Source organism: Peromyscus maniculatus, chromosome 21 (assembly GCF_049852395.1).
Source record: "Peromyscus maniculatus bairdii isolate BWxNUB_F1_BW_parent chromosome 21, HU_Pman_BW_mat_3.1, whole genome shotgun sequence".
NCBI classification, from domain to species: Eukaryota; Metazoa; Chordata; class Mammalia; order Rodentia; family Cricetidae; genus Peromyscus; species Peromyscus maniculatus.
In genome coordinates this window covers 60,737,435-60,764,018 of record NC_134872.1, presented here as the reverse complement: position 1 = coordinate 60,764,018, position 26,584 = coordinate 60,737,435, and the positions used below count along the sequence as shown (strand labels likewise).

At 38.1% G+C, this 26,584-nt stretch overlaps 1 protein-coding gene across 5 annotated transcripts in view; it reads left to right on the top strand.

Annotated features, from left to right (window-relative positions):
* Nucleotides 1-26,584, top strand: part of Smap1 (small ArfGAP 1) — a 102,682-nt gene that overhangs the window by 14,182 nt on the left and 61,916 nt on the right. For 3 of the 5 annotated variants that reach the window (XM_076557949.1, XM_076557948.1, XM_076557947.1), the window contains exon 2: nucleotides 20,101-20,234. In XM_076557949.1, coding sequence (XP_076414064.1) covers nucleotides 20,101-20,234 — 134 coding nt within the window. Of the gene's footprint in view, nucleotides 1-5,860; nucleotides 6,090-20,100; nucleotides 20,235-26,584 lie in introns of those variants that run through there. The other 2 variants (XM_042266316.2, XM_042266318.2) reach the window with 2 other exon arrangements.

The window sequence follows — 26,584 nt, the reverse complement described above, 5'->3', positions numbered from 1 at the left end:
AGGGTCTCTTGTAGCCCAGGTTGCCCTTGAGGGCAACTCCACAGAGTTGAGGATGCCTTTGAGCTCTTTATTCTCCTGCCTCAACTTCCCAAGTGTCCTGGGATTAAAGGTGTGTGTATATCACTGTGTCTGGCTTGTTTTTCTTGGAGGGTTGTGTTATTCACCACATACAGCTCTAAATTTGATTATAGCATCTTTGTGTAATATGATTTCTTTTTTGTGCTCTAGTTGTGTTTTGTTAGGCAATATGATGATATATGTGACGACAAAAGTACAGCCTATAGGTAAGATTGTCATTATTAATGAAAAGATACTATTTACATACAGTCAACTCCAAGGGGCCATGGATCTGTACAACTTTTTGATTCTATGTTACTAGAATTTTTGGTGTGAGTTGAAGGCTGGCTTCCCAGGACTTAGAAATCACTATATTCCAGAAATTCGAAACATGAGAAGTCAACCTCGAACTTTAGTGTAGAGTCCTGCATCTTTGAGCTTCTCTTCTGGATTAGTATGCTGCTTGAAGACAGGACTATTCTTATTTTTATCCTTGACTGTTCTGGAAAGCAGATCATGTGTTCCATAACCATGTACTTGCTATAGCCTGTTTAATAGACCAGTGTCTTAGGGAGTTTGAAAAACAAAATTAATTTGTAATGTGTTGTATATGCAAAGAATCCTTCTATTGTAGATTTGTAAAGATTCCTTTATTTTCATGGCCATTTTGCCAAAGTGAATTATTGCTTTGTTAATAGGCAACTGGGCATTGGATCAAAGACTTTCCCTTTGATTTGTGACTGTCTTAACTCTAATGTGGCTGAGTAATAAGGCTGTTTTTGAAAACCAGCTGTGTTTAAACCCTTCAGAGGAATGAGATCTTGGGGCAAATTGTTTTGCTCCTGACTTGCATAGAGGAGGATGATACAGAGACTCATAGTTTACTGGGGTAGATATATCTCAGAGCAGCAACTAGCTGTAAAAGAACTAAATAGTAAATAACTAAGTGTGTGTGTGTGTATGTGTGTGTGTGTGTGTGTACGTGTGTACATATATGTGTGTGTATATTAATATTATATAAAATACTTTTTTTGTTTCATTCTCTCCTAGCTGAGCTTTAGTTTTTTGTAAATCATGAATATTCACATTCAGACTATATTTATAATTCATACCAAATAAGGATCATGAGATGTACAGCAGATCAGTGGCATTTTTATAAGTATGTGCCCCCTGAGAGTATTTTAAAGGCAGATTGTAATTATTCTTTATATTAAACCCAGATAATCGGAATTAAAACTTCTCAAGGGACCTGTTCATAGAAGGTGGCTTTCAAATTTTGTGAGGTTTACCTCTCCCTCCGTATCCGCCCCTCACTCTTGTAGTGTCACCACCCTCTCAAAGCTAAAAAAGAATAAAAATAATATAAAAAATAAACAAAAAGAAAAAAAAAACCCTTAAGTTTGCTCCTCCGTCCTTCCTGCCTCTTCATTGCCTCTTCATCTTAGTGGCATTGGGAGCTGCTGTGTATCATGCAGTAGACCCTTTTGTCCAAACAGCTTTACTTGCAAATGTTCATTGTGTTAATCAGGTTCAAGGCGTCTCTGTTGCTATGCCATCAATACTGCACCCCCACTGATATTCCTCTCTGATATCCTGCTGTTGCCCTGTTGTCATGGAGATCCTGTGGCTATGCTTCCTCAGGATCAGTCCCTTCACACACTCCAGCAGGTCATAGATTGGGTAGATGTTGGGGGAGTGCCATCTCCAAGACTTGGATGTGTGCTTGAGTGGTAGCTGATTGGTCTGGGTCTCTGGGACCACTCCTCTCAGGTGAGGGGCAGAGTCAGTTCTCTCAGGCTCATGGTGAGGAGTGGGGTGAACTTTCCCAAGTTGGGGGGCCAGCACTCCTATTAGGGGCAGGGCCAGCTTTCTCGTGCGGTGGGGGTGGGACCCCAGGACAGGGTTTCTCTGTGTAGCTTTGCGCCTTTCCTGGGACTCACTTGGTAGCCCAGGCTGGCCTCGAACTCACAGAGATCCGCCTGGCTCTGCCTCCCGAGTGTTGGAATTAAAGGCGTGCGCCACCACCGCCCGGCCTCAGTCAGATTCTTAAAGGAATACAGGAGAAACTTCTCATGCCTCCTGCAGAAGCAGGGGAAAAGGAACCATTCTGAAGTTACCTACTCCAGAACACTCAGTTCTTGATGTTTGTTTTTAGGAGAAACTTTTAACTGAACCTAAATTAATTGTACTGAGGGAAAATAAATTCCAACTCCACCCTTGTAGCCATACCGGTCTCACCACTGATGGGATATGGAAACCCTGCAGAGTACTTGTGAAGTACACAGTCGAGAGACAGACAGACAGACAGCTTGAAGGACTGAGACAGTCCTAAGACTGGAGTTCCCTCTTCCCCCACACCACATTACCAAAGACCTATTTTCAGCAATTCTTTGTACCAGTCATTAAAAAAAGTGAAATAGAAAAGAAGTTGAGGTACTTGGAAAATGTAGTAATATTACAGGTGTTTGTGAATATAATATTTATACAATATTTCAAGCGAATATGCTTAAAACACATGTATAACTTAACACACAAAGGACTGAATTATAGTGGTCAAGTGGAATAAACTTACCCAATATGTACTAAATTCTTTTACTTTAAAAAGGTCTTACAGAAGAAGATATCAGTCCCAGTTAATACCATAACCAAGTGTGTCTTGGTTTTATTTTTGACATGCTGGAGAATGAACCTAGGACTTTTGCTCATGGTAAGCAGGGGCACTGAGCTATACTCCGAGCTCAGGAACTGAATTTTTAAGGTCACTCCCATTTAGTTGAAGGTTAATTTTTGGTGGCCCTTGACTGTCATATTAAGGATATTTTTCTAATTTAATTTAACTATATATATATTTTGGATAAAGTATCTCACTATTCAATCTTGGCTGGTCTAGAACTTCCTATGTAGACCAGGCTGTCCTTGAAGTCTTAGATATCACCTACCCTTACCCCCTGGACCCTGGGATCAAAGGCATATGCCAACACACCCAGCAGGCTGCTTTTAGAGTGACTACTTCATTTGATTAGTGACATAAATGTGCATGCCCTCTGAAAATATATAAGGGAGGTTTTAATTGCTCTTTTTTAAGCCTAGGGTTAGGATTGCTTTATCAAGTCAAATGATATGAAAAAAGTTGGGAGGTTGTACTCGTCAACATTCAGAAAGATGTAGAGACACACCAGGTACATGAGATACACTTTTGAGAATTGTGTTTCTTTCTTTCTTTCTTTTTTTTTTAAACAAAGCACAGTTAGGGGAAATAGAATATGTGCTGAGTGTTAGATTACACTGAAAAGTTTTGTTATGTGTGTTCTCTTGGTTTGCCTTAACTGTTGACTTGACTGTGGTGGTTGGTCTTTGTCAACTTGGCACAAATCTAGACATATCTAGGAAGAGCGTATTTTAACTGAGATTAATGTTTGATGTGGGAAGGTCCAGCTCACTGGGGGTGGTGCCACCCCTGGGCAGATGGTCCTAGGTTGTTTAAGAAGGCTGAACGGGGAGCAAGCCAGTAAGCAGTGTTCCTCCAAAGCTTCTTCTGCTTAATTGGTGCTTTGAGTGCCTATCCTGACTTCCTTCAGTGACAGACTGTGAAGTGCAAGTGTAAGATGAAATAGATGCTATTTTCCCCCAAGTTGCTCTTGATCATGGTGTTTTATCATAGCAGTAGAAACCCTAACTCAGACATTGACACAGCTTACAGTAATTGAAATAAATCTTCAATTGAGAAATTAACTTTATCATATTGGTCTGTGGACGTGTCTGTGTGGGATTATCTTGATTGCCTTAATTAATATAAAAGGGTTCAGCCCACCTTGGGTGGTGCCATTTCCTGGGTGGTACCAGGTAGTCCTGGGCTCGATAAGAAATCTAGCTAAACATGAGGCTGTGATCGAGCCAGCAAGCAGCATTTCTCCGTGGTTTCCGCTTGAAGTCTTGACTTGATTTCCCTCAGTGATGTACTGTGATCTGGAAATGTTAAGCTAAATAAATCTTCCCCTTCCCTAAGATGTTTTTAGTCAGCGTGTTTTATCATAGCACCAGAAAGAAAACTACAACAGGTAGTAGTGACATTTTGGTCTCTTTTTAGAGATTTATAAAATGCAAGGGATTCTTGATATCTGAGATTAGATATTTCATATGAGATGAAGAAAATGTAAGAAAATAATTATTGTTGAGCCAAGGCAGTAGATATGTGGGTGTTCAACTATACTGTATATGTAATATATGAACTTTTATATATCTTGTGCTGAATCACTTTGTAAATATAGATCAACCATTCTGAACATATTGAGAGTATAAACATGAAACTCAAAATTTTAAGATACCATTAATTGATTGATAAGACAATATGCCTAAGGAGTAATTAATGTTTGCTTTTTGACTCTGTTAAGCCCTAATCATTTTAGGATGCTGTGTTAGGAAAAGTATTATTAGGAAGTACTCTGGTGTTTGTCAGAACACTTTAAATTGTAGTAATTGGTGTTCTTCTAATTTTATTTTGCCATCATCCTCTTTTCAAAGAAGATAACAAAGAGTGTATCATGAAAGTAAACCAGAGCCTCTGTGGCTTATTGCTACTGTGGATTTTGTTCAGGGTTACTTAGAGAAGAACAGCTCTACTTCCTTACCTGTAGATTTTGCATCCATGGATCTAACCAACTGCAGATAAGATATTTTTTTTTTAAAAAAAAATGATGTGCTAACCATGTATAGACTTTAATTTTCATTATTAGTCTGTAAGCAATGCAGTACAATAAATAACTCTGTGGATGACTTTGTATGGTATGGAGTGTAAGTAATTTAGAAATAATTTGAAGGATACAGGAGACTATGAGAATTGTGCAAATACTATGCCATTGCCATTCATAGATTGTAACATCTACTGTGGGGAAGAAGGGAAGTTTAGGATCAGACCCAGGTGGATACATTTCACAGATACTTTCTGAACACTTACTATTAATTATGTAGGGTAGGAGGACTGATGGCTGTGCGAATTGAAGTTGTGTAAGTTAGGTGAATTCTGAGTTCATGACTATTTAGAGCTTTACAATAGGCATTTGCTTGCACTCTTTACCCGCCCCCCCCACTCCCTTTCCTCTCTCACACTCCTCCTCCTCCTCTTTTTTGGACAGTCTCTTTACATAGACCAGGCTGGGGCTTGAAACTTGCACTGTCCCTGCCTCTGTCTCTCAAGTGATGGTATTACACGAGTGTGTCACCATGCTTTTTTTTTCTTTTTTTTAATTAGAAGGCGAGAGTCTTGGCCCACTTGATTTCAGTATTTGAACATCTTTTTTCTGTATGCATTCTCTCCCATCTCAATCTCATCTAGTGTCTTGGTTTTGGCTGTCATGCTTGCCTTTAGTCTGTGACTCCCAGGAATGCACTGTAGGCAACAAGACCCCTCCAGAAACTCTGAGTTGCTGCCTACTGGCTTCCTCCCCATGACTTTCTCAGCCTGCTTTCTTGTAGCATCTAAGATTACCACCACCCAGGGGTGACAACACCCACAATGGGCTGAGCGCTCCTACATCAGTCACTAATTAAGGAAATGTCTTACATGCTTGTCTGCAGCCTGACCTTTTGGGGGCATTTTCTCAGTTGAGGTTCCCTCTTCTCAGATGACTCTAGCTTTTGCCAAGTTGATATAAAACTAACTAGCACAGAGTTCTTAACTATGGAGGAACCAAATGGAGTTTTTAGGTTTCTTTCCGTCTTCCAGATACAGAACGCACATCAGAAGTAGAATGGAGTAGACTCAAGCAGACCAGCAGTATTGTTCATGGCATTTGCCTTAGTAGTTGCATCACAATGAGTGGAACACTCACAGCTTGGCCTGGAAAGAACATTCCTTAGAGAGCTGTTTAGAAATGAAGCCTCCTCTGTTATCAGATGAAAAAGATGAGTCAGTTTGTGAGGAATCCGACTGTTCTGAAATATGAGGGAACAATTAGGAGATGATGTCATTAGCTGAGAAAAAGGCATACTGTAGGAAATTTAAGGTTATTCTCTGCACTGAATATTTGCTATTGGTAAGTATTTTCAAATACTCTAAAGGTTTTTTAGGTAATCTGTCCCTGACTGCTGGGTGTTTGCTTTTTAACTTTTATGCTTATAAACATCCATGATATCAAAAGCTTTATGTGTATGCCTAAGTATTTCTAGAGAATAAAATCTAAAGTGTATGTTAATGTGTAACACATTTAAAACTTTGATCTGTATTGGCTGGAGTGATGGGACCAGCTAATATTCCCATCACTAGTATGTCAGCTGGCCTGCACCCAGTCTGTTACAAGGTTTTCATATTTTTAATAAGATTCTTTGATTTGATTGTGGAAATGATTATTTTGCTAATATTTTCATCATAGTTTTATGATTGAAAATTTTAGTATGCTTACTGGTCATTTCTGTTCTGTTATGATCTGTCCTTCAGTTTGGTAGGGAGAGGGCTTCATAACTCTGTTCATAATTTTGTCTTGGTTATTCAGTCAAACCAAGAGAATATAAAACTCTAGACAGCATTTGTTTCTCTGGGCATGGTAGGCTAACCATCCAGCCCTGCATTCTACCCGTTTTAGGCTATGAGTGGGAAGCAGTGGTGTATTGGAAACGTGTTTGGTGACTGATCTCTATTATAGTTATGGAATTGTATGACGTTTAGAGTTAGAGGAACCTGTGGCGGTATCTAGTCCAGTGTCTTCATCTTAGATAGATGAAGAGATTTACTTTTGCTGGCTTGCTCCAAACTGTGGAGTAGTGAGGCTACCTGGGAGCTAACTCAAACATCAGGTGAGCTTTTGTTAGGTCACAGGTTAACATGCTCCATGTAGCCCTTGTAGAAAAGTTAACTCAGCTTGAAGAGGTTTTTCATTTTCTTTAGATCTATTTAGGTTCTTTAGTGTTCATTGAACACAGTGAGAAAGGGGGTAAATTTTAAGTTGATATCCCAATCAAACTACATTTAAATAATGGCAGCATTTGAAAATGGCAGTCATTTTGTTAAAATATGAATCTGACAATAATGGAAAATCTTTCAAAATTTGATTCCTGTTTGCTGATGGCTGCACTGTCAACAAAGCAGATAGTTAGCTCATGAAATAAACTTGTAAATAGTGGAGAACATACAAGTATTTAGGAGTGGGCATTTAGCTCAGTGATAGAGCACTATTTGCCTAAGCATGCACAAAGACCTGGGCTCAATCCTCAGAAATAAACAAACCCCCAAAACAACAAAAAAGGAAACGTATTCATAAACTCTGTATGGTCAAGAGAGAAATTTTACAAAAAGTGATAGAACACTGTAAAGGGGTAAAGAAAAAAAAGACTGCAATGTACTTGCTTTCACACTTGAAGTTTTTCAAATTGTTTTTTTAAGTTAACATATGAAGTAATAGATTTCATTATGACATTTCCACACACTTAAGTCATTACACCTTTTCCCCGCCTCATTAATTCCTTTCCCATACCTTCATCACACCTGCCCTCTTAATAGGTCCCTTTCTCTTCCTGAATCACATGAATTCTATGATCCCCAAAACCTTCCATCACTCATTGAGGGTTTCCTTTTGTTTTTCAAGACCTACAGGTAGACCGACAGGCACATATACATACATACACATGTAGACACACACTCACATACTTAGTATATGGTAGAAAACATGCATTTGTATTTCTGAGCCTGAATTACTTTGCTTAACATAATCTCTGGTTCTATTCATTTTCCTACAAGTCATGATTTCATTTTTGTTATGGCAAAAAATTTACATTGTGTCTCTGTAAAACATTTTCTTTATCCATTCATTGCTGGTGAGCATCTAGACTTTTTGCAGTTCTTATGTGAATAGTGCAGGATTAAGTGTGGATGTACACATATTTCTGAGGTATACTGACCTAGAGTCTTTGAGTATGTACACAGGACTATAGCTGAGTCATATGGTACTTCAATTTGACTTCAGTAGTGGCTATGCCAGTTTATGTTTTCTCTATGTTCTTGACCACTTTGAGGAATATTGGTATTAGCTCTTCCTTAATGGTTTGGTAGAATTAGGCAATGAATCCATCTAGTTTGGAGTCTTTGTAGGGAGATATTTAAAATTACTCCTTCAAACTTATTGTTTGTTAAGAATCTGTCTTTTATTTAATAAAAATTCTGTTTATTAATATCTATGTGTTATTTCACATGTATGTATGTATCATGTGTTTAAGTCAGAGGATAACTGGAGATCAGGTCTCTTCTTCTACCATATGGATTTTAGGAACTGTACTCAGGTAGCCATGAGCAAACAAACACCTTTACCCGCCAAGCCATCCTGCCAGTCCTTGATTTAATTTTGATTTTAAATCTAGGTCTTATGTCTAGAAATGTATATTCTGTATTTTTGGGTTTTTGGAATTTAGGTTTTCTTCCTTTTTTTTTATGAGACAGGGTCTCATAGTATAATCCTGGCTCTCTTGGAACTCTATATGTAGACCAGACTGGCTTTGAACTCATGGAGTTCTTCCTTGGCTTCCTAAGTACTGGGACTAACCAGAATGTCAGTTTCAAAGTATTTCATAATGGTCATATTGATTTAATTGGAATCTTTTTGATATCTCTGTTTTTTGATTCTAATTTTATTAGTTTGCATCTTTTCGTTAATTTGGCAAGGGGCTTGTTAACTTTATTAATTTTTCAAAGGAGTAATTTTGATTAGAGTGTATTCTTTTAGCTCTCCATTAAATTATTTTCTGTCTTGATTTGATCATTATTATTTCTTGTTATCTACTGTTTTTGACAGTAGATATGAAATGAAAAACATTTTCTTGGTTTTTCTAAGACCTTGAAGAGCATCACTAGGTTAGTTATTTGAGTTTTTTTTTTTTGGTTTTTCGAGACAGGGTTTCTCTGTGTAGCTTTGCGCCTTTCCTGGAGCTCACTTGGTAGCCCAGGCTGGCCTCGAACTCACAGAGATCCGCCTGGCTCTGCCTCCCGAGTGCTGGGATTAAAGGCGTGCGCCACCAACGCCCGGCGTTATTTGAGTTTTTTTCTCTCTTTTTTAAATGTAAGCTGTCAGAGCTATCACCTTTCCTCTTATAACTGTATTAGCTATAGCTTAGGTTCTGGTAAATTGTGACTTCATTGTCATCCCACATTTTCCTGGCTTTGGGGGTTGCTGATGAGAAAAATCTGATGAATTATTTTTGTAGGCGAGCTGGTATTTTTCTTTTAGTCATATGTGTGTTTGTTTATTTTATTTTATTTTATTTTATTTTATTTTATTTTATTTTATTTTATTTTTGTTTTGTTTTTTTGTTTTTCGAGACAGGGTTTCTCTGTATAGCTTTGCACCTTTCCTGGAACTCGCTTTGGAGACCAGGCTGGCCTCACACTCACAGAGATCCTCCTGCCTCTGCCTCCTGAGTGCTGGGATTAAAGGTGTGCGCCACCACCACCCGGCTTGTGTTTGTTTATTTTAAAAGGCAAGGTCTCATGTAGTCTCAGGCTGTCCTGGAACTCACTGTATAGACTAGGCTAGTTTCTGCTTCTTTCTCTGCCTCCCTGAATGTTGGGATTAAAGGTGGGTAACATCACACCTGGCTCTTAACAGTTTTGCAGTATTGTTTTCTTTATATTTTTGACATGTTGACTATAATATGCTTTTCGGAAACTGTTGAGCGCTGCCTAACACTGAACAAAAACAAATTATAGGTTTGATAAGGTTTAAATTTTAGGATAGTCAGGTGAAACAGTTATTTCCTTTTTCAAAACAAGGGTTAGTCTTGTGAACTAAGCTTAATTTCGTTTTTCTCTTATACCAACACAGTGATGGCAAAATTCCTTAAATTCTCACTGTAGCTTAACTTCCTTGTAACTGAAAGTTTTCCTGTGTTCCACCTGGAACAAATCTCTCTCTCCTGCCAGTTCTGCAGCCACTTGGACCCAAATAAACACACACAGGCTTATATTATTTTTAAACTATGGCCATGGCAGGCTTCTTGCCAGCTAGTTCTTATATCTTAAATTAACCTATTTCTATAAACCTATAAGTTGCCATGTAGTCGTGGCTTACTGGTCTGCTGGCATGTTGTTCCTTTGGTGGCGGCTGGCATCTCTCCCTGCCTTCTTCCTGTGTCTCTTTTGGATTTCCTGCCTGCTTCTAAGCTGACTTGCCATAGGCCAAATGGCTTTATTTATCAGCCAATCAGAGCAACACATATTCACAGCGTACAGAAAGACATCACCTATCACTTCTTTGCTAAAGTAAACTAATACTTAATTAGCTGTAGGAGAATTTGGTATTTGTAGATTCCATTAGTTCACAAAGAACCTTTCACTTAATTTTTCCAATTTTTAAAAATATTTTGAACTTTTATGCATTTATTCCTTCAAAAATTTAAGGAGTAGCTATAAAAATCATAGTTCTGAAGTCATCTTTCTATCTACAGTGTTCTTCAGTTGACTGTGGATTGATAGTCCAGGCTCTGTTACCGTTGAGAGGCAGGCTCATTTAATGGTGAAAACTCTAGGTTCAAAGTCTCGGCTCTTCTGCTTTTGGCTCTGATTGTTTTTTCTGCCTTCATATTTTTTTTCTTTTCTGTTCTCCCTTCATTTTCCTATTTCTCCCTTCTTTGGCATATGTTTAAACTCTGAGCTTTAGTGACATTTTATCTGTGATGAGTCCTGTATTACAGGGTTTGGAGGAGCTTCTGAAGTAATGTCTGGAAAGAGTTTTGATAGAAGAGTAAGTGTTTGGCAAATATAAAAGTAATAAAATGGCCACACACACACACACACACACACACACACACACACACACACACACGGTCATTTTATTACTTTATAGGAAGCATTTATGAATTATGTTTGGTTTGGTAAATAATACAGTGGGACAGATTCTAGGGTTAAGCCAGTGCAAGAATACTTTATGGAAGTCTCAAAAAAGGGTACTTAATCATTTTACAAAATAAAAAGTATCTTTCTGTTCTTGAGAATAGATATTGTTGGTAAGAGATAATACAGCAGAAGCCTTGCTGTGGTGGTGTGAATGAGAATCTTCCCCCACCCCACTCCCATAGGCTCATATGTTTGAATACTTGGTCTCCAGTTGGTGGAAATGTTTGGGAAGGATTAGGAGGGATGTCGGGGTGAGCTGTGAGGTTTCAAAAGCCTATACCATTCCCAGTTAGCACTCTATCTCTCTGCCTGGTTGTTGCCTCAAGATGTACACTTTCAACTACTGCTCCAGCACCTTATTAAAGAAATAGGCAGGCAGGGCATAAATAGAGTGTAGTCTGGCTACATGTGGGGAAAGTGTTGTACAAGCATGACATGTTACAGAAGTACAGAGAAAGTAAAAATCACCAAGATTAGATGTTGGGAGAGGGCTTTTAATTGAAAAGGTGCTTTTTACTTTATTTTTTTGAAGAGATAGAGAATCAGACTTGAATGAGAATGGGGCAGAATTATTGCAGGAAGGGAAAGCTCTGGAAAAGATGCATGTTCTTCCAGAGGCAGGTCTGGGTCCCTGGTAGAAATTCACGGGAGAGGATTGACAGAGTCTTGTTGCTTCTGGAGAATTATTAGCATAGATGAATTTGCCAAAGCCATAATGACTCGATTAAGCATCTAACTTAATGCTTAATAAATGCTTGTCTAACTTAGAGGCTGAATGGCCAGGATTTAGCAAGGAGGAAATAGAATCATGGAAGGACCTTAAGGAAGCATCAGGAAGAGAGGAATCTAAAACAGAAGGCCCAAGAAAAAGGGAATCTAAAGCGGAGATCTTGTCAGGAAAACCAAATAGATGAGGTAAAGGTGACCATGGTGGTGCATATCCAAGCCAGAAGCTGGTGGTATGCTAGCAGTGTTTCAAATTGTTAAATACACTTTTCCATTTTTTTTAGCACCTTTTGAAAATTTCATTTTATTTTGCAATTGGAATTCAGATAATATATGCTCTATGTGGAAAATGATTTGTAATTTATTTTTAAGCTAAGGAAATATTGTTAATATATATGTAAGTAGCCCTTGAAATATGAATTGACATTTGTTAGTTATTTTGTTTTGTTTAAGGGATGATAGTTAACTAGAATAAATGCATAAAGTGAACAAAACCAGGTTTCTAGGGAGATCTGACAATTGTCAATACATTTTAAAGAAAATATACATTCCTTTTCAGCACAAAGTACAATCCCTTTTGTGTAAGGGAATATATTGATGACTTTGATTTCCTACACTAGAACTTCTTGAACATTTAAATTCAGTATGTTGTGGTGTTATATCTGCCCTCTGCTGGTTAAAATATATTATTGCTATTAAACAAAATCACTAGTAATTTCTTTGAATGAAATAATACTTTGTAACTTAAGAGTGCTATAAAATAGAGTTTTGGAAAAATGTCCTTATTTAAAAGGAATATATTCTTTTTGCTATAGTCCTATATAGTAAATTGTTCTGTTTAAAATGTCCGTAGTGCCCTGGTTAAGAAATACGTATTACACTAATTATTGATACTGCATTGTGGCTGTGTGTGTGTGTGTGTGTGTGTGTGTGTGTGTGTAGTTGTATTGTTGGTTGAATTTTTCTGTGAATTCTAGATCTGCTGTATTCACTGTGGAAGCTCCTAGTTATATGTGTCTATTTAACTGAATTTAAACATTCAGTTTGTTTCATTAGCTACATTTCAAGGTTTAGTAGTCATGTTTAGCCAAGAGCTGTGGTATTGGACAATGCAGACTGTATAACCTATTTTTAATATCACAGAAATCTCAATTAATAAATATGTTAACATTTAAAAATTTTATAGTTTACTAAGGCAAGGTCTCCTGGAGCTCTGGCTGGCCATAATGAACTCATCATGTAGCTGAGTCTGGCCTTGAACTTCTGATCCATTTTTCTACCTCCTTACTATTGCTTTTATTATGCCTCCAGTGTTTCCCAGCTTTCACAGTTGAAATAAGGGTTATAATTTTCATGAAATAACCACTGTTCTTAAATTTGTAATACATTTTTTTTGGGGGGCCATGAATCCTTTTTACATAGAACACTTTCCCCATGAATAATTAACTGAAGGATATTTTTGGTAGGATAGAAGATGGTTAGGATTTTATTGTACTATGTAATTTACTTCAGCTCGCATATATTTACTGCCAAATGATTAGTTTTCTCAGTGTAGGGTATTGAGTATTTCTGGCATTTTCATTCTTGGTTATGAGTATTTGAGTTAGAAAGTAACTAACGATCACAGTTGAGGTAAAAGCTACTTTTCCTTGTTGGTGGATTTGGAGTGGAAAGAAACGTGAGTCAGTACAGAGAGAATCTAAGCCTTTTGACAGTGTGAGTGATCCTGTTGTCCGTGTTAGTTGGTTACGAGATTTAGACAGGTGATCCAGTTTCTGGTAATGGTAACATTTTATAAAACTGTTGGTTTTACTTACTACACTTAAGTGTGTGTGTGTGTGTGTGTGTGTGTGTGTGTGTGTGTGTGTGTGTGTGTGTAAATAAATAGATATATTTATTTAGCTGTATGCATCTTTCCACATGTGTAGATTCAAAAATGTGCATCTCAAATCAAGATATGGAAGAGTTACATCACCGTAAAGACCTCTTAATTGCCCTCTCATAAATGTACACACCTGTTTTTGCTTTCACATGCCTAATTTTGGGAGCCTTGGGTTTCTTTTCCTCCTTCCTTCCTTCCTTCCTTCCTTCCTTCCTTCCTTCCTTCCTTCCTTCCTTCCTTCCTTCCTTCCTTCCTTCCTTCCTTCCTTCCTTCCCCCCCTCTCTTTCTTTCTTTCTTTCTTTCTTTCTTTCTTTCTTTCTTTCTTTCTTTCTTTCTTTCTTTCTTTCTTTCTTTCTTTCTTTCTTTCTTTCTCTCTCTCTCTCTCTCTCTCTCTCTCTTCCTTTCTTTCTTTTTCTTTCTTCCTTCCTTCCTTCCTTCCTTCCTTCCTTCCTTCCTTCCTTCCTTCCTTCCTTCCTTCCTTCCTTCCTTCCTTCCTCCCTCCCTCCCTCCCTCCCTCCCTCCCTCCCTCCCTCCCTCCCTCCCTCCCTTTTGAGACAAGATCTTGTTATGTAGCGTGGCTTGGCCTGAGTTTATCTTTGTGCCATAGCCTAGATAGTTTTCCTAGAAGTAAACTGAGTTTATTGTAGGGCACTTACCTAGTTTTATTTGCCATTTCTTGATAACTAATTTCTTTAGGAATGCTGTTTTATGTATTTTGTTTGCCTTTTAAGTTGTTTTAGTCATTATATTTACATATTTGGCTAGAAGTGGAGTTCAGTGTGCTGTTTTAGTTGTGACAGACATGGAAAGAAAATTACTTTTAAGTGTTTTTTAATTGAAATTTGTGTCTCCCAAGTTTGTTGAAGATAATAGTTATATTCAGGTTTATTTAAAAGCATGTGTCCTCATGCAGTTCTTAATAACTCGGAGAAAATGACAGAATTATTGATGTTGCTGCTACTCCTATGTTCCAGTGAAAGACTGTCATTGCTGACCAAATGATGCAGATTATTTGCATTAATCTTGTACTCTCTGAAGACTCAATCACCATGTAGAGGAAATTTCTTAAGACAGGATCTTCATTTTTAAGTTCCATTTTACTTTGCTCAACACTGATAGCACATATTATTCAAGCCAAATGGAAACATTTGGTTTTATTCTGTACCATGTTATTAAAACTGCTTTGTGGATCATCTCATTCACTTTTATACTTTTGAAAACATCTGTTTGCATAATTATAGTTTGCTATTCTTAATGTAAAAATTGGTCTTCATTTTTGTATTCCTTGTGCTAAAAATAAAAGCAAAGCCAATTTACTCTATAGTTGTGTTTGTTAAATTTTTGATTCATCAGTGTTATTATATGTTATATCAAAGCCATTAAATGTATTAGTCAACCATCTATTTGTGAACTTGGTAAAAGAGTAGTTAGACTTTACAGTTAGTTCAGAGTGTTGTTTTATCGAATAATTTCTGCTTTTCCTTATATGAACCTTTTTTTAAACATCAGTTCTTTCAGTTCTTATACAGAGAGACATTACTTATCAAAATTATTTTCTTCATGACAGGACCTTTATGGGTCTGCACCAGATCCTCTGTGTATATATTATAGCTTTCAGTTTAGTATTTTATGGAACTCCTAAGTGTGTGAACGAGTGGGTCTCTGAGTCTTGTGACTTCTCTTGGGGTCTTTTCCTTCTGTTGGTTTGCCTTCTCCAACTTTGATGTGATGGTTGTGGTTTTAGCTTATTATATTTTATTTTGTTATGTTTTGTTGTTATCTCTTAGAAGTCTGTTCTTTTTTAATGAAAGACTGAAAGGGAGTGAATCCGATGGGAGGGGAGGAGTTGGGAGGAGTAGAGGGAGGGGAAACTGTAATCAGCTTATAGTGTACCAGAAAAGAACATGTCTTTAATAAAACGGGGCAGGGAACCTTAGACAAATGGGAAGGAGAATGGATTTGACTAAGAATTCATGCTGCTGTGAGAAGATGATCAGTGGTGGATAGTAACAAAATGAAGAGACTCTCTGTCCCACAACAGCTGTACCTAAGAAATGAGGCTGTCAGGTTCACTGAAGTTTGGACAAACAAGCGCCTAATGACCATCTCAGAGGCACACACCCCCTTTTTCTTGTTACAAGAAAATGGTTGACATTCTGGCCTTCCCCGGTGTCCACTCTCTCCTCTCTTTTAAAAGTTTCAGTTACCATATTTCTGGTGTTGAAGTTAAGTGGAAATTGAGCAATGGGGTATTTTTAATTTTATGACAAGCAAAAACTAATAACTTAAAACTACAGGAAGTTTTCAGAAATCCATTTTCCTTGGCTGAAGTGTTCTTTCTTCTTTGTCAGTCACTTCTTCCTCCCACCCCAAATCCCATGCCAGTCTGTGGCAGGACTAGTCCTTACATGCTCCTGTGAGAAAATAAATATTCAAAGGGAAAAAAGAAACAGTGACACTTACATACAGTGGGGTGCTACAGAGTCCAATAGTGTCCACTCCTCCTTTCGGCTCCAGGCCCCCATCTGTGCAGACCCATGCAGGCAGGCCCTGGGCGTGCTGCCCCCGTCTCGGTGAGTTCATATTGTATGGGTCCTGCTGTTTCGAAGGTCTTGTTTCTTTGGTATCCTCTGTCCCCTCTGGCTCTTAGACTCTTTCTGACTGCTCTTCCATAGGATTCCCCTGACCCCTGAGGGGGAAGGATTTGATGGAGATGCCCCTTTTTAGTGTTTTGAAGTCTCTCACTCTCTGCATGTTGTCTGGTTGTGAGTCTCTGTATTTGTTTCTATCTGCTGGATGAGGAAGCTTCTCTGAGATGGCTGAGCAAGTCCCTGATCTAAGAGCAAATCAGAATGTCAGTAGAGGGGTCATTTTGCTGCTATGTTCCTTTTGGAGAACAGTAACTTTTGGTTTTCCCTTAGGTCACTGGTCTCAGGTTCTTGATAACCCAAGCAGTATTGGGTATGGGTTCCATCTCATGGAGTGGGCCTTAAATCAGATCAGAATATCACTCTTTCTTTCCTGCTGATGGACTGACACTTAAATAGGTTCCATGTCTTGACTGGTATGTGGTGGCTGTGACTAAAAGAGACTTTGTTGTGGCTTGAATGGTGTCCCTCATAGTTGTGTTGTCAGTACTTGGAAGGAAGTCTTTTGGAGGGCTCTGCTCATGGAAAGGCTCCCATGTGTTGGTAGCTGGACTGAGGAAAGTATTCCTACAGCCATAGCATTTCTCTGTACAGCTCCAGAAATCTCCAAGAACATGGCTGGTTGATTGGAAGCTCCCCCAGTTTTGCAGAATGGCGTGGCTGAAGTTGTGGTTGCTGCCAACGGGGTACACCTTCAGGCATGGTAGCAGTATCATGCAGAGTCCCACTGTACTTAGGATCCACAGAGAAAACAGAGGTGGCTCATTTCTGGTTTCCATCTGTGCCCTATCTGGTATAGTTACTTGGTTTTGTTCCCCACAGCTTCCAAAGGGACAGGGAAAGGATTTGGCAGGTTTGAGTCAACCAGCCTAACAATTCATGCCTTAGTAACTTTAGTTAGTAACTTAGTCATTTCAATAGGAAAACAAATAAGAGCTGCTTACCCTATAGATTTAACATGAAATCAACATTCTTCAGTGAGCTTTATCTAACAATGCTGAACCCTTTGCCAAATACCCGTTTAGAAGGTTGGGTCCTTCAGATCTATCTAAATAAATAAATATGTGTAAGAAATATGTATGTAGTAGTCATATAAGGCTTTGTGTCTGTCTTAGAACACATTTCTTGTGGCTTGGCAGAATTGTATGCAATTATTGTGTACTGAATGTTTGAATTGAAGACTCAAGAATAATCTATAGAGTTTTGCTTTTCAAAAATGTGGTCAGTGGATGTCAGATTGGGCATTTTGGGAACTCACTAGAAAGACAGAATTCTTGGTGTCAGTCCAGGAACTGCAGAATTAGAGCTGGTGTTGTCCCAATAGCCCAGGTGAAATGGACAGTAAGCTGAGATGCCAGCATTTCTTTAACCTTTTGTGGTTTGAGACTTGACTGGTAAATTTATTAAACTACTTACTTATCTACTTTAACCTATTTTAGATTTCTGTGTAAGTTTCAAACTATGATGTATTGTTATGTAATAAATTGTGAGAAATGGTTAAGGGTAGCTGAAGGAGGCAACTGTGTCTGGATTAGTTGTGGAAGTCCAAAATGTGTCTCGGTTTATAGATGCCAGTTCCTAAACCTATAGTGGAATATTCAGATGTAGAGGGGCGTGTGTGTGTGTGTGTGTGTGTGTGTGTGTGTGTGTGTGTGTGTGTGTTTTCTCTTCTTTGGGGAGGAGGGATCTGTAGGTGTGTGTTTAATTTTTACTATTTTATAATAACTGGCTTCAATGTGGTTTTGTAGAATAACCTTCACCTATAGATGAAAGTATACATTTAAAAGAGCTTGCAGTTTTTAAAAATCTTAATACCTATTTATGACTCTTATGTAGCTAATTCTTCATGATCAGATAATTTTTAGAAATCCAGAAATGTTTTTCAGAAGCTTTCTAGAAACTTAATTTTTTCCACTTAAAAATTCTACAAGCAATATATGAAAATAATCCTGAGAAAACTTAAAATAATGAACAGAAAGAAGGTATTTAAAGTATGAAGAGTAACAGAGTCAGGGCTTGTGTTTATATATTCATGTTAGTGTCTACAGTGTTCTCCAGAATTTCTTGACCATGACTGAAATAAATGCCATTTAGAGAATGTCAGTTTTTACATGCGTATGAAGTTAGTAAGACAAACACTTGTCTTCTTACCACCTGCCTTCAGAAGCAGAGTAACCAGTGCCCTCTGGGCCTGCTGCCTGCATACCATTCCCAGGCATTTTTCTCTGATCACATTCTCATTTCTCAGTACCAGACCCTGCCTCAGTTCCATGACAGATGTAGAAGCTTTTAGTGGATATGTGTTAATATTCATGTTTTCAACTTCATACGTGGTTTATTCCTTTTAAAACATTGTTAAAATCTGATACTTTTGAGATTTATCATTGGATATGCGCTTTTTGAGGTAGTCTTGTTTTCCTTATTGCAGATATCCTTTTCCACTGTATCAGAGCACAGTTGAGGCCTTTGTAGTTTAAAGAACATGTTGAGAGTATACATGTTTTCATGTTTCTTGGACAAACAATTTTTTTTCAAGTACCTACTTGTTTTTATCTGCTCATTTTTTTTTGGTTTGCCCCTTCTTATTGATTACCTCCCCCCCCCCCTTTTAGATATACTCTTGCTATTTACCATAGACTGACCCTGAACTCATAACCCTCCTGCCTGAGCCTCCAAAGTTTTGGGATTATAGGCCTGCATACCGTTCACAGAAATATTTACTTTTTTTTTTTTTTTTTTTTTTTTTTTTTTTTTTTTTGGTTTTTCGAGACAGGGTTTCTCTGTGTAGCTTTGCGCCTTTTCCTGGAGCTCGCTTGGTAGCCCAGGCTGGCCTCGAACTCACAGAGATCCGCCTGGCTCTGCCTCCCGAGTGCTGGGATTAAAGGCGTGCGCCACCACCGCCCGGCTACTTTTTTTGTTTTTTAATGAGCCTTCTGCACTTGGAATCTTAGCTACTCAAGATGCTGCAGGACAGTCACAAGTTTGAGGCCAGCCAGGGCTGTTTAATGAGACCCTGTCTTAAAAATAAAATTCTTAGCTGAGCTGCAGTACCTAATCCCAGCACTCAGGGGGGCAGAGCCAGGCAAATCTCTAGGCCAGCCTGGGCTACAGAGTGAGATCCAGGACAGGCACCAAAACTACATAGAGAAACCCTGTCTCAAAAAACAAAAACAAAAACTTCTTTATTTGGTTTATTGTTAACGTTTTAATTATTATCTTATTTACTTAATAAAGAACTTTTCGTTGAGGTATATATTGCTGCTGTTCAAATATGCATAGTGAAAACTGTTGGAATTAATTAGTTTTAAAGTCTTGAAGTTAGGGAAACATTGACAGGAAAGCAAGACCAGTAGAATGACTAAGGTTCTTTTCTCTCTGTGTGTGTGATGTATGCAATAAACATGAGTGTGCAGGCTCTTGTGTGCTTATGTGGCGGCCAGAGCAGGATGTTGTCTGGTATTTTCCCTATGGATCCCTGTTTACCATGTTGTCTTGACAGGATTTCTCACTGAACCTGAAGCTCACAGTCTTGGCTAGGGTGCTGGCTGTCCAGGGATCTTCCAGCTTGGCCCTCCAATGCTGGGGTTATAGGCATGCACTGGTGTGCTTGGATTTTTACATGGATGCTGGGGATTTGAACTCAGATCCTTGTGCATGGATAGCAAATGCTCTTACTCACTGATCCATCTTCCCAGTCCTGACTAAGGTTCTTAAAGATTGATTTATAACCTTTCAGTGCATGTGTGGCATGGCATTCTCTGAAACTGTTGCCAGTACCATTTGAAAAAAAACTTGAGCATGTAATTTCTGTAAGCTTCTATCAACAATTGTTTAAGAGTTAGAAAACAACTAGTATATAGTCAGGATGTTCTAGTTTCTAATACTTGCCTTCCCTTGTTTCTTTCCTTCATTAGGTCCCCGATGGGCTTCCTGGAATATTGGTGTGTTTATTTGCATCAGATGTGCTGGAATTCATAGAAATCTTGGGGTTCATATATCCAGGGTTAAGTCAGTCAATCTAGACCAATGGACGCCAGAACAGATACAGGTAAACATCACAACAAGAAATTATTAAAAATGTATTTTAAATAACTTTAAAATACTTAATCTATCTTGTGTCTAAGGATTAATATTAAAATACATGCTGAAATGGCATATGCCAGTTTGAGTGGTATTTCATTTATTAATTCACTTATACTAAATTCTTGTTGAGTCTGTGGTAGCCAGTTTTAAATCTATTTTTCTTTTCGTCTAAAATGTTGATTTCATAGTATTTAAAAATGTTTTATTTGGTTGGTGAAATTTGCCACTATTAGTTCCATAGTTTAATATTCCTACCAGTAGAGGGAGTCTGGGTAAAGATAAAGGGAAAAAAAAATCATCTCTTCCCTGAAAACTGACTTGAAGGCTTTCTCTTCTGTATAGAGAAGTGTTCTTGGCGTTCGGAGAGAGGCTAGCAGTGGATGATAGTCCAGTGAGAAAATGTTGTTTTGTCCAGTTTGGGTTTGTGTAGAGTAGTTATCTTTGTCACAGATAACTTTGTAATTGTAAGAGTTTGCTGTTTTTCCAGGGTGACAGTTTTAAATGTTTAAAATCTTACTTATTAATCCTTCAGGTTAGCTGCCTATGTAAAAACAATTACGTTTATTGGTCTTACTGTGTAATTCACAGTAAAATCACACTGATTTTATTATGCCTTTTGAAATTGCCATTAAAAATTCTAAATATATTAACATACAGCTATCTTTGGTGTCACAAAAGATTACTTCCAGGATGACTGCTAGATACCCAAACCCATTGATGCTCAGGTGCTTCTAACAGATGGAATCACATTTGCATGTATCTATTCATTCTCATTTTTGCACATGCTTTACATCATTCCTAGTTACTTACAATACTGGATACCATTTAGATGCCATTCAAGTAGCTTTTAGACTATTTTGTTTAAGAATAATGACAAGAAAATAATGTAGAAAGACACACACACGCACACGCGCACACACGCACATGAGCACACATGCACGCATACAGTAATATATATATTCAGTACAGATGTGAGTTTTTCCCTCCTGTTTTCCGTCTGGAGTTGTTAAGAGGCTATAGATGCAGAGCTCAGAGATACAGAGGGCAACAGTATGTGGTTGAACTTCAATGATACACAGACATACCTCAGAATCAGAAAAAAGACACCTACATGGTTGTGGCCTAAGTTAACAGAATTAGTAAAGATCTTCAGACTATAAAGTCAAGTATAGTTGATTTAGTTCTGTCTTAAAATTAGCTTCTGAGATTATTGCTGGTTAAGGCCATACAAGGAAATATTATCCTTTGAGTGTTTTCAAAATTCCGGAGGAGAAACCATACAGATTAGATCAGCAAAGGAGAACTTTTGAACACTTTATATGAGATAGTGTTCCTATTACCATCTCTGTAGCAGATGTGGTAACTGAATGACATCTTTCTCAGGAAAGGATGATGAGTAGATTAAAATATTTAAGTTGTATTTGTAAAGTCTTATAGAGGATAAAACATTGAAGACAGCCGGGCGGTGGTGGCGCACGCCTTTAATCCCAGCACTCGGGAGGCAGAGCCAGGCGGATCTCTGTGAGTTCGAGGCCAGCCTGGGCTACCAAGTGAGTTCCAGGAAAGGCGCAAAGCTACACAGAGAAACCCTGTCTCGAAAAACCAAAAAAAAAAAAAAAAAAAAAAAAAACATTGAAGACAAAAGGGGGTGTACTTTTTAATGACTCATTCTAAACCAAGGACAAGACACAGACTTATTAGACATTCTAGATCCTTGGAAATACTTTAAAAAGACCATTGAGAGAATTTGAATAACAGATTATTTGAGGCAGGTAGCTCTACAGTAGTATAATTTTCCCATCAGAATTGTAGTTAACTGATTTTTGTGAAATAGATAATAGGTATGTGGCAAGGTACTGACTTTAAGAAACCAGGGATTTTAAAAACAAATAATGTACAATATTTGAAACATATTTGAACATAATTATTTGCTGTTACCTGTCGACTTCTTGAAGTCAGAATTATTATGGAATGTAAGACTTTATAATTGTTTGTCACCAATGATACTCTGCTTGGGCCATAGCCCACAGAGCTCTTCTTCCCACTGTGCCATGATGAGAAGTAAGGCTAGAATGTCCCCAGGAATCCAGTGATAATCAGTTGTTTTACTTTAAAACATAATCACATAAACAGGTGGGCCATCTAGCATTTTGTGGTGGGCCCTGTGAGTACTTGTAAGCCATGCAAATTAGTTACTATTGTTTTTAAAAAGATGTTCTGAGATGACCAATTAAAACAAGTAAGTGTTTGTTGATAATGCTGAGTTTTCCAGGCTGTGTTTTGTTCAATCTATATTTTGGCTTAGAACATTTCAAGGCAAGTGATTCCAGTAAGGCAGTAGAACAAAGTCATTAAGACAGACTGCCAAAATTAGACTTGTATGATTTCCCAGGGTATTTGGTTTTAGGAGGCATTCATATTTTATTTTGATGTATTTTATTTTGAAGTTTTACTTGCAGAATAAGAAGAGAGAATCATATAAGTTAGAATGGGTGAAACATGAGCTAGTCTAGTATCTGACACATTTTAAACAAGAAATGCTAATATGTTAATTAATAGTATTGGTCCATTTCTCCATTATATAAAACCCTCAGCATTGTTGCCCTGAAATATCTTAAAATAAGCAATTTAGCTTCTTTCTGGTAATCTGTTGAGATGAATTAGTTTCTAAATTTACTGCTGAGGGTCAGTTGTTCTGTATTATTGAATATTACGAATTTCTTTTTTGAGAGCACTAGCCAAAAATAAGTGCTTTTCTCTAGCTATTTCAATGTGGTTTACAGTTCATAGTTTTCCCTCTTTTGTTTTGATTTAACATCTATTAGTTGTAGGCATCAAGCAGATCTAGTGGTTGTTAGGGGTTTGTCCCTACTGGATTGAGTTTGAGTTTTATGGAGATAAACAATTACCTAATTTTGCCGTAAATATTACCCATAGACTTTTCAGATTTATGTTTTGTATTGGGGTGTCTGTGTGTTTGTAGTTGTGCCTATGTGTTTAGAGACCAAAGGAAAACTCTGGATGTCTTTCAGCTCCAAGACAGGCAACCCATTCCTAGCGCTGACCTTTTTATTTGTTAGCCCATGGTATCTAGTGGGGGCATTGCTAGCCCATTATGTAAATTTAAATTCTTTTTATATGTGTGTGTGTGTGTATATATATTTTAGGAAGCTTGAACAGGAGTAGAGTATTTGAGGGTCTTTAGTGTTAGTTATCTCTCTTTACCAGGCTACTCACGACCCAATTTAATCCTTTGTGTTCCATTATTCTCCTTTGTTCCTTTAGTCTACTGTGTTCTATCTCCCTTCCCTTAAAAAATCCCCTCTCCACACCGTGACTCTTTACTAATTTTATGACCTCTATGAAATACACATATGGAGATGAGTTAACATCCCAAAGTGAATAAAAGCATGTGATATTTGTTGTTCTGGGTCAAGGTTACCTCACTCAGGATGATCGTTTGTAGCTTTATCCATTTACCTGTGTATTTCATTTTTCATAACAGCTGAATAATATTCCATTGTGTACCATATATTTGTCATCCATTCATCAGGTGATAGACATCTAGGCCACTCCTGTTTCCTGGCTATTGTGACTAGAGCAGTAATGCAATGGATGGGCAGGTGTCTCTGGTAGGATATAGGGTCCTTTGAGTGTACGTGCAGGAGTGGTGTGGTGGTACATGTGGTGGATCTGTATCTGGTTTTTGAGAAACCAACAACACTGATTTCCATGCTGGCTACACCAGTTTGTACTCCTACCAGCAGTGACTAAATGTCACCCTGCACACTTCCAAACATTATAGGTTATTGTTGATGTTCTCTAGAACTTGATGCTGAAGATACCACATAGAACATTGAGAAATCCTGGAAGCTTCATCCTGCTGTCTAGCTTTCATAGTGCTAGAAGGTAGTCTGCATGCTCCTGGAGGAGAAAAATAGTCATCAGCTTTATCCACCTGTGAATCCTGAGAGCTACAATAACAACCAGCCTCTCAAGACATGCTCACCAGTGCCTGGGAGAAATCTGACTTTCTGGTTGGATTTAAAGCCTGCTTCACAAGATGAAACTGAAATCTGACATCATTATGAGTTAAAGAACCTGTAGCTAGGCCTTAAAGGAAAACCTACTGTGGGAGACCAGCTCCCACATTTATTTACCCCAGGGACTCTTGAGGAGAGAGCGATAAGAGATTTAGATAGAAGTATAGAGAGGGGAGAAAAACAATAGAAACACAGGATAGCCTTGGGAGGGCCTGGATCCTTATCCACTGGTCCTTACTGTCTCTTCTAAAGGGCTATTTGTAGGAATGCCAAGGAGTGGAGCAAAGACCTTCCCCTAGCACAGCCAAGTGCAAACCCTTCTAATCACCTAGAGACCATGCACACGGTCAAGCAAACTGATGCAGCCCTCCTGAATGAAGCAAACTCAGATCTTACTAGGAACCTTTGTGGGCCTCTACAACCTACTACTGTTATTCTGCTAAGTGGATATAGTATTAAAACAGATCTTAATGACATTGTTATACACATAGATTAGTGTACCTCTTAGCTCTCATCAGAGATGCTTCTTTTTGCAGTGGACAGTGATTAATAAAGAGATCAGTAAGTGGCCGATGTGCAGAGAATAAGAGACTTTTGAATGTTTTGCCCTAAATGGGACATCTCTATCACATGCTTGCCTTTCAAGACTTGGGCTGCGGAAGAGGGGGAAGGGAGGAAAGAGTGTAAGAGCCGGGGTGGTGGATGATTACAGTGAAACTGCTTTGGGATACAGCAGGGCAGTTGTATATGTGAACAGTGGTTGTGACAGATTGTGTGAGACCTGCACGAGCTCAAGCCATACCAAGTCCCAGAAAGAAGGATGTGCGGTAGTAGGTGGGCTGTAGACATGAAGTTCCACCTCTAGCTGAAGAGTTATTGGCCGTTGATAGTTGATGGGAAGGGGAAAGTCACCCTTTCTTTAAGGGTGTGGCATCCACACTCCAGTGGAGGCCATACAGACAAGAGTGTATGAGCAACACAAATTGCAATTGTGGGGTTAGAAACAAAAAGAAGACACAAAGTTTGGGTATGTAAGGTGTAGGTAGTATGGATTTGACAGGAGTTAGGGGAGGGAGTTGAATCAAATATAATCATTGTGCAGAATTCTCAAAGATTACTCATAGTCAAACCCTTAGATACTGTTCTTCAGGAAGCTGTTAATCTTGTTGAGTCAGAGTCTCTCACTGTGACCTATGGTTTGTCAAGTAGGCTAGGCTGGCTGGCCAGGGAGTCTCAGGGATCTGGTCTCTACCTCTCCAGTGCTAGGGGAAGAAGCTTGCAGTGTCAAACCTGGCGTTTTACATGGGTGCTGGTGATTGAACTCTCAGGCTCTCATGCATGCATAGCCATCTCCCCAGTCCAGCTGTCTACCTCCTCTTCACACCTTCACACCTCTCCTGAGAAGATTCTAGAAACGTCAAAAACTGTTTCTGCTGTTACATAATTCCTGTGACAGTTAACACTTAATAGAGCAAAATTATAGGCTTTTTGAAGTAAATTTGGAGAGCTCCATGATTAAGCAATGTTTTACCTATGTGTGTTAGCACATTAATTTCTTAAGCTTTTGCTCCTTGGATAACCATTCACAGTGTCTTATAGAACTAGGAACATAATAAACTGTCAGCACACAATTCTATACATTTATTCAAGAAAATTTGAGATAAAAACAAGTTGTTTTTTAAGGGAACATTGCTCATTATAACCCCATCAAGCTGGAAAAAAAAATGTCTGAATCATGGCCTCATGTGAATGCTTTTTAAGTTGATTGGTAGTCTGTTCATGCTGAATTCTTACCAGGCTCTTTAAATGGATTTCCAAAGATTAGCAGAGAATGGGAATAGCATACAGCATTGAGTTTATTATGTACATGTGAAGAGATGTAAGACATTAAATAAAATACTGTTTTATAATAAAGCTATAAGAGACCTTTTAAAGCAAATCCATTTGGGGAAAAGTCACATAAATTTTGAATTTGAATGTGCAGGATTGTGCCCTCAACTTTCGTTTTCCTTTTGATTATATATATACATATATATGTATATATATATGTATATATATTTCCTCTTGGTTTATATATATATATATGACATATATAGGTATACAGTCATATTTTTTAAGTTAAAATTTTAATGGGAACAGTAGTAATTTTTTTTAATGTACATATTTTAGAATTCTCCATGCCTAATGATGGCTGTGGTTCTTGGCTCAGAGTAGTGAACAAAATTGCAAGATGGTTCTTAAAGGAAATTCTTAATTCTGTTAAACTCACAGT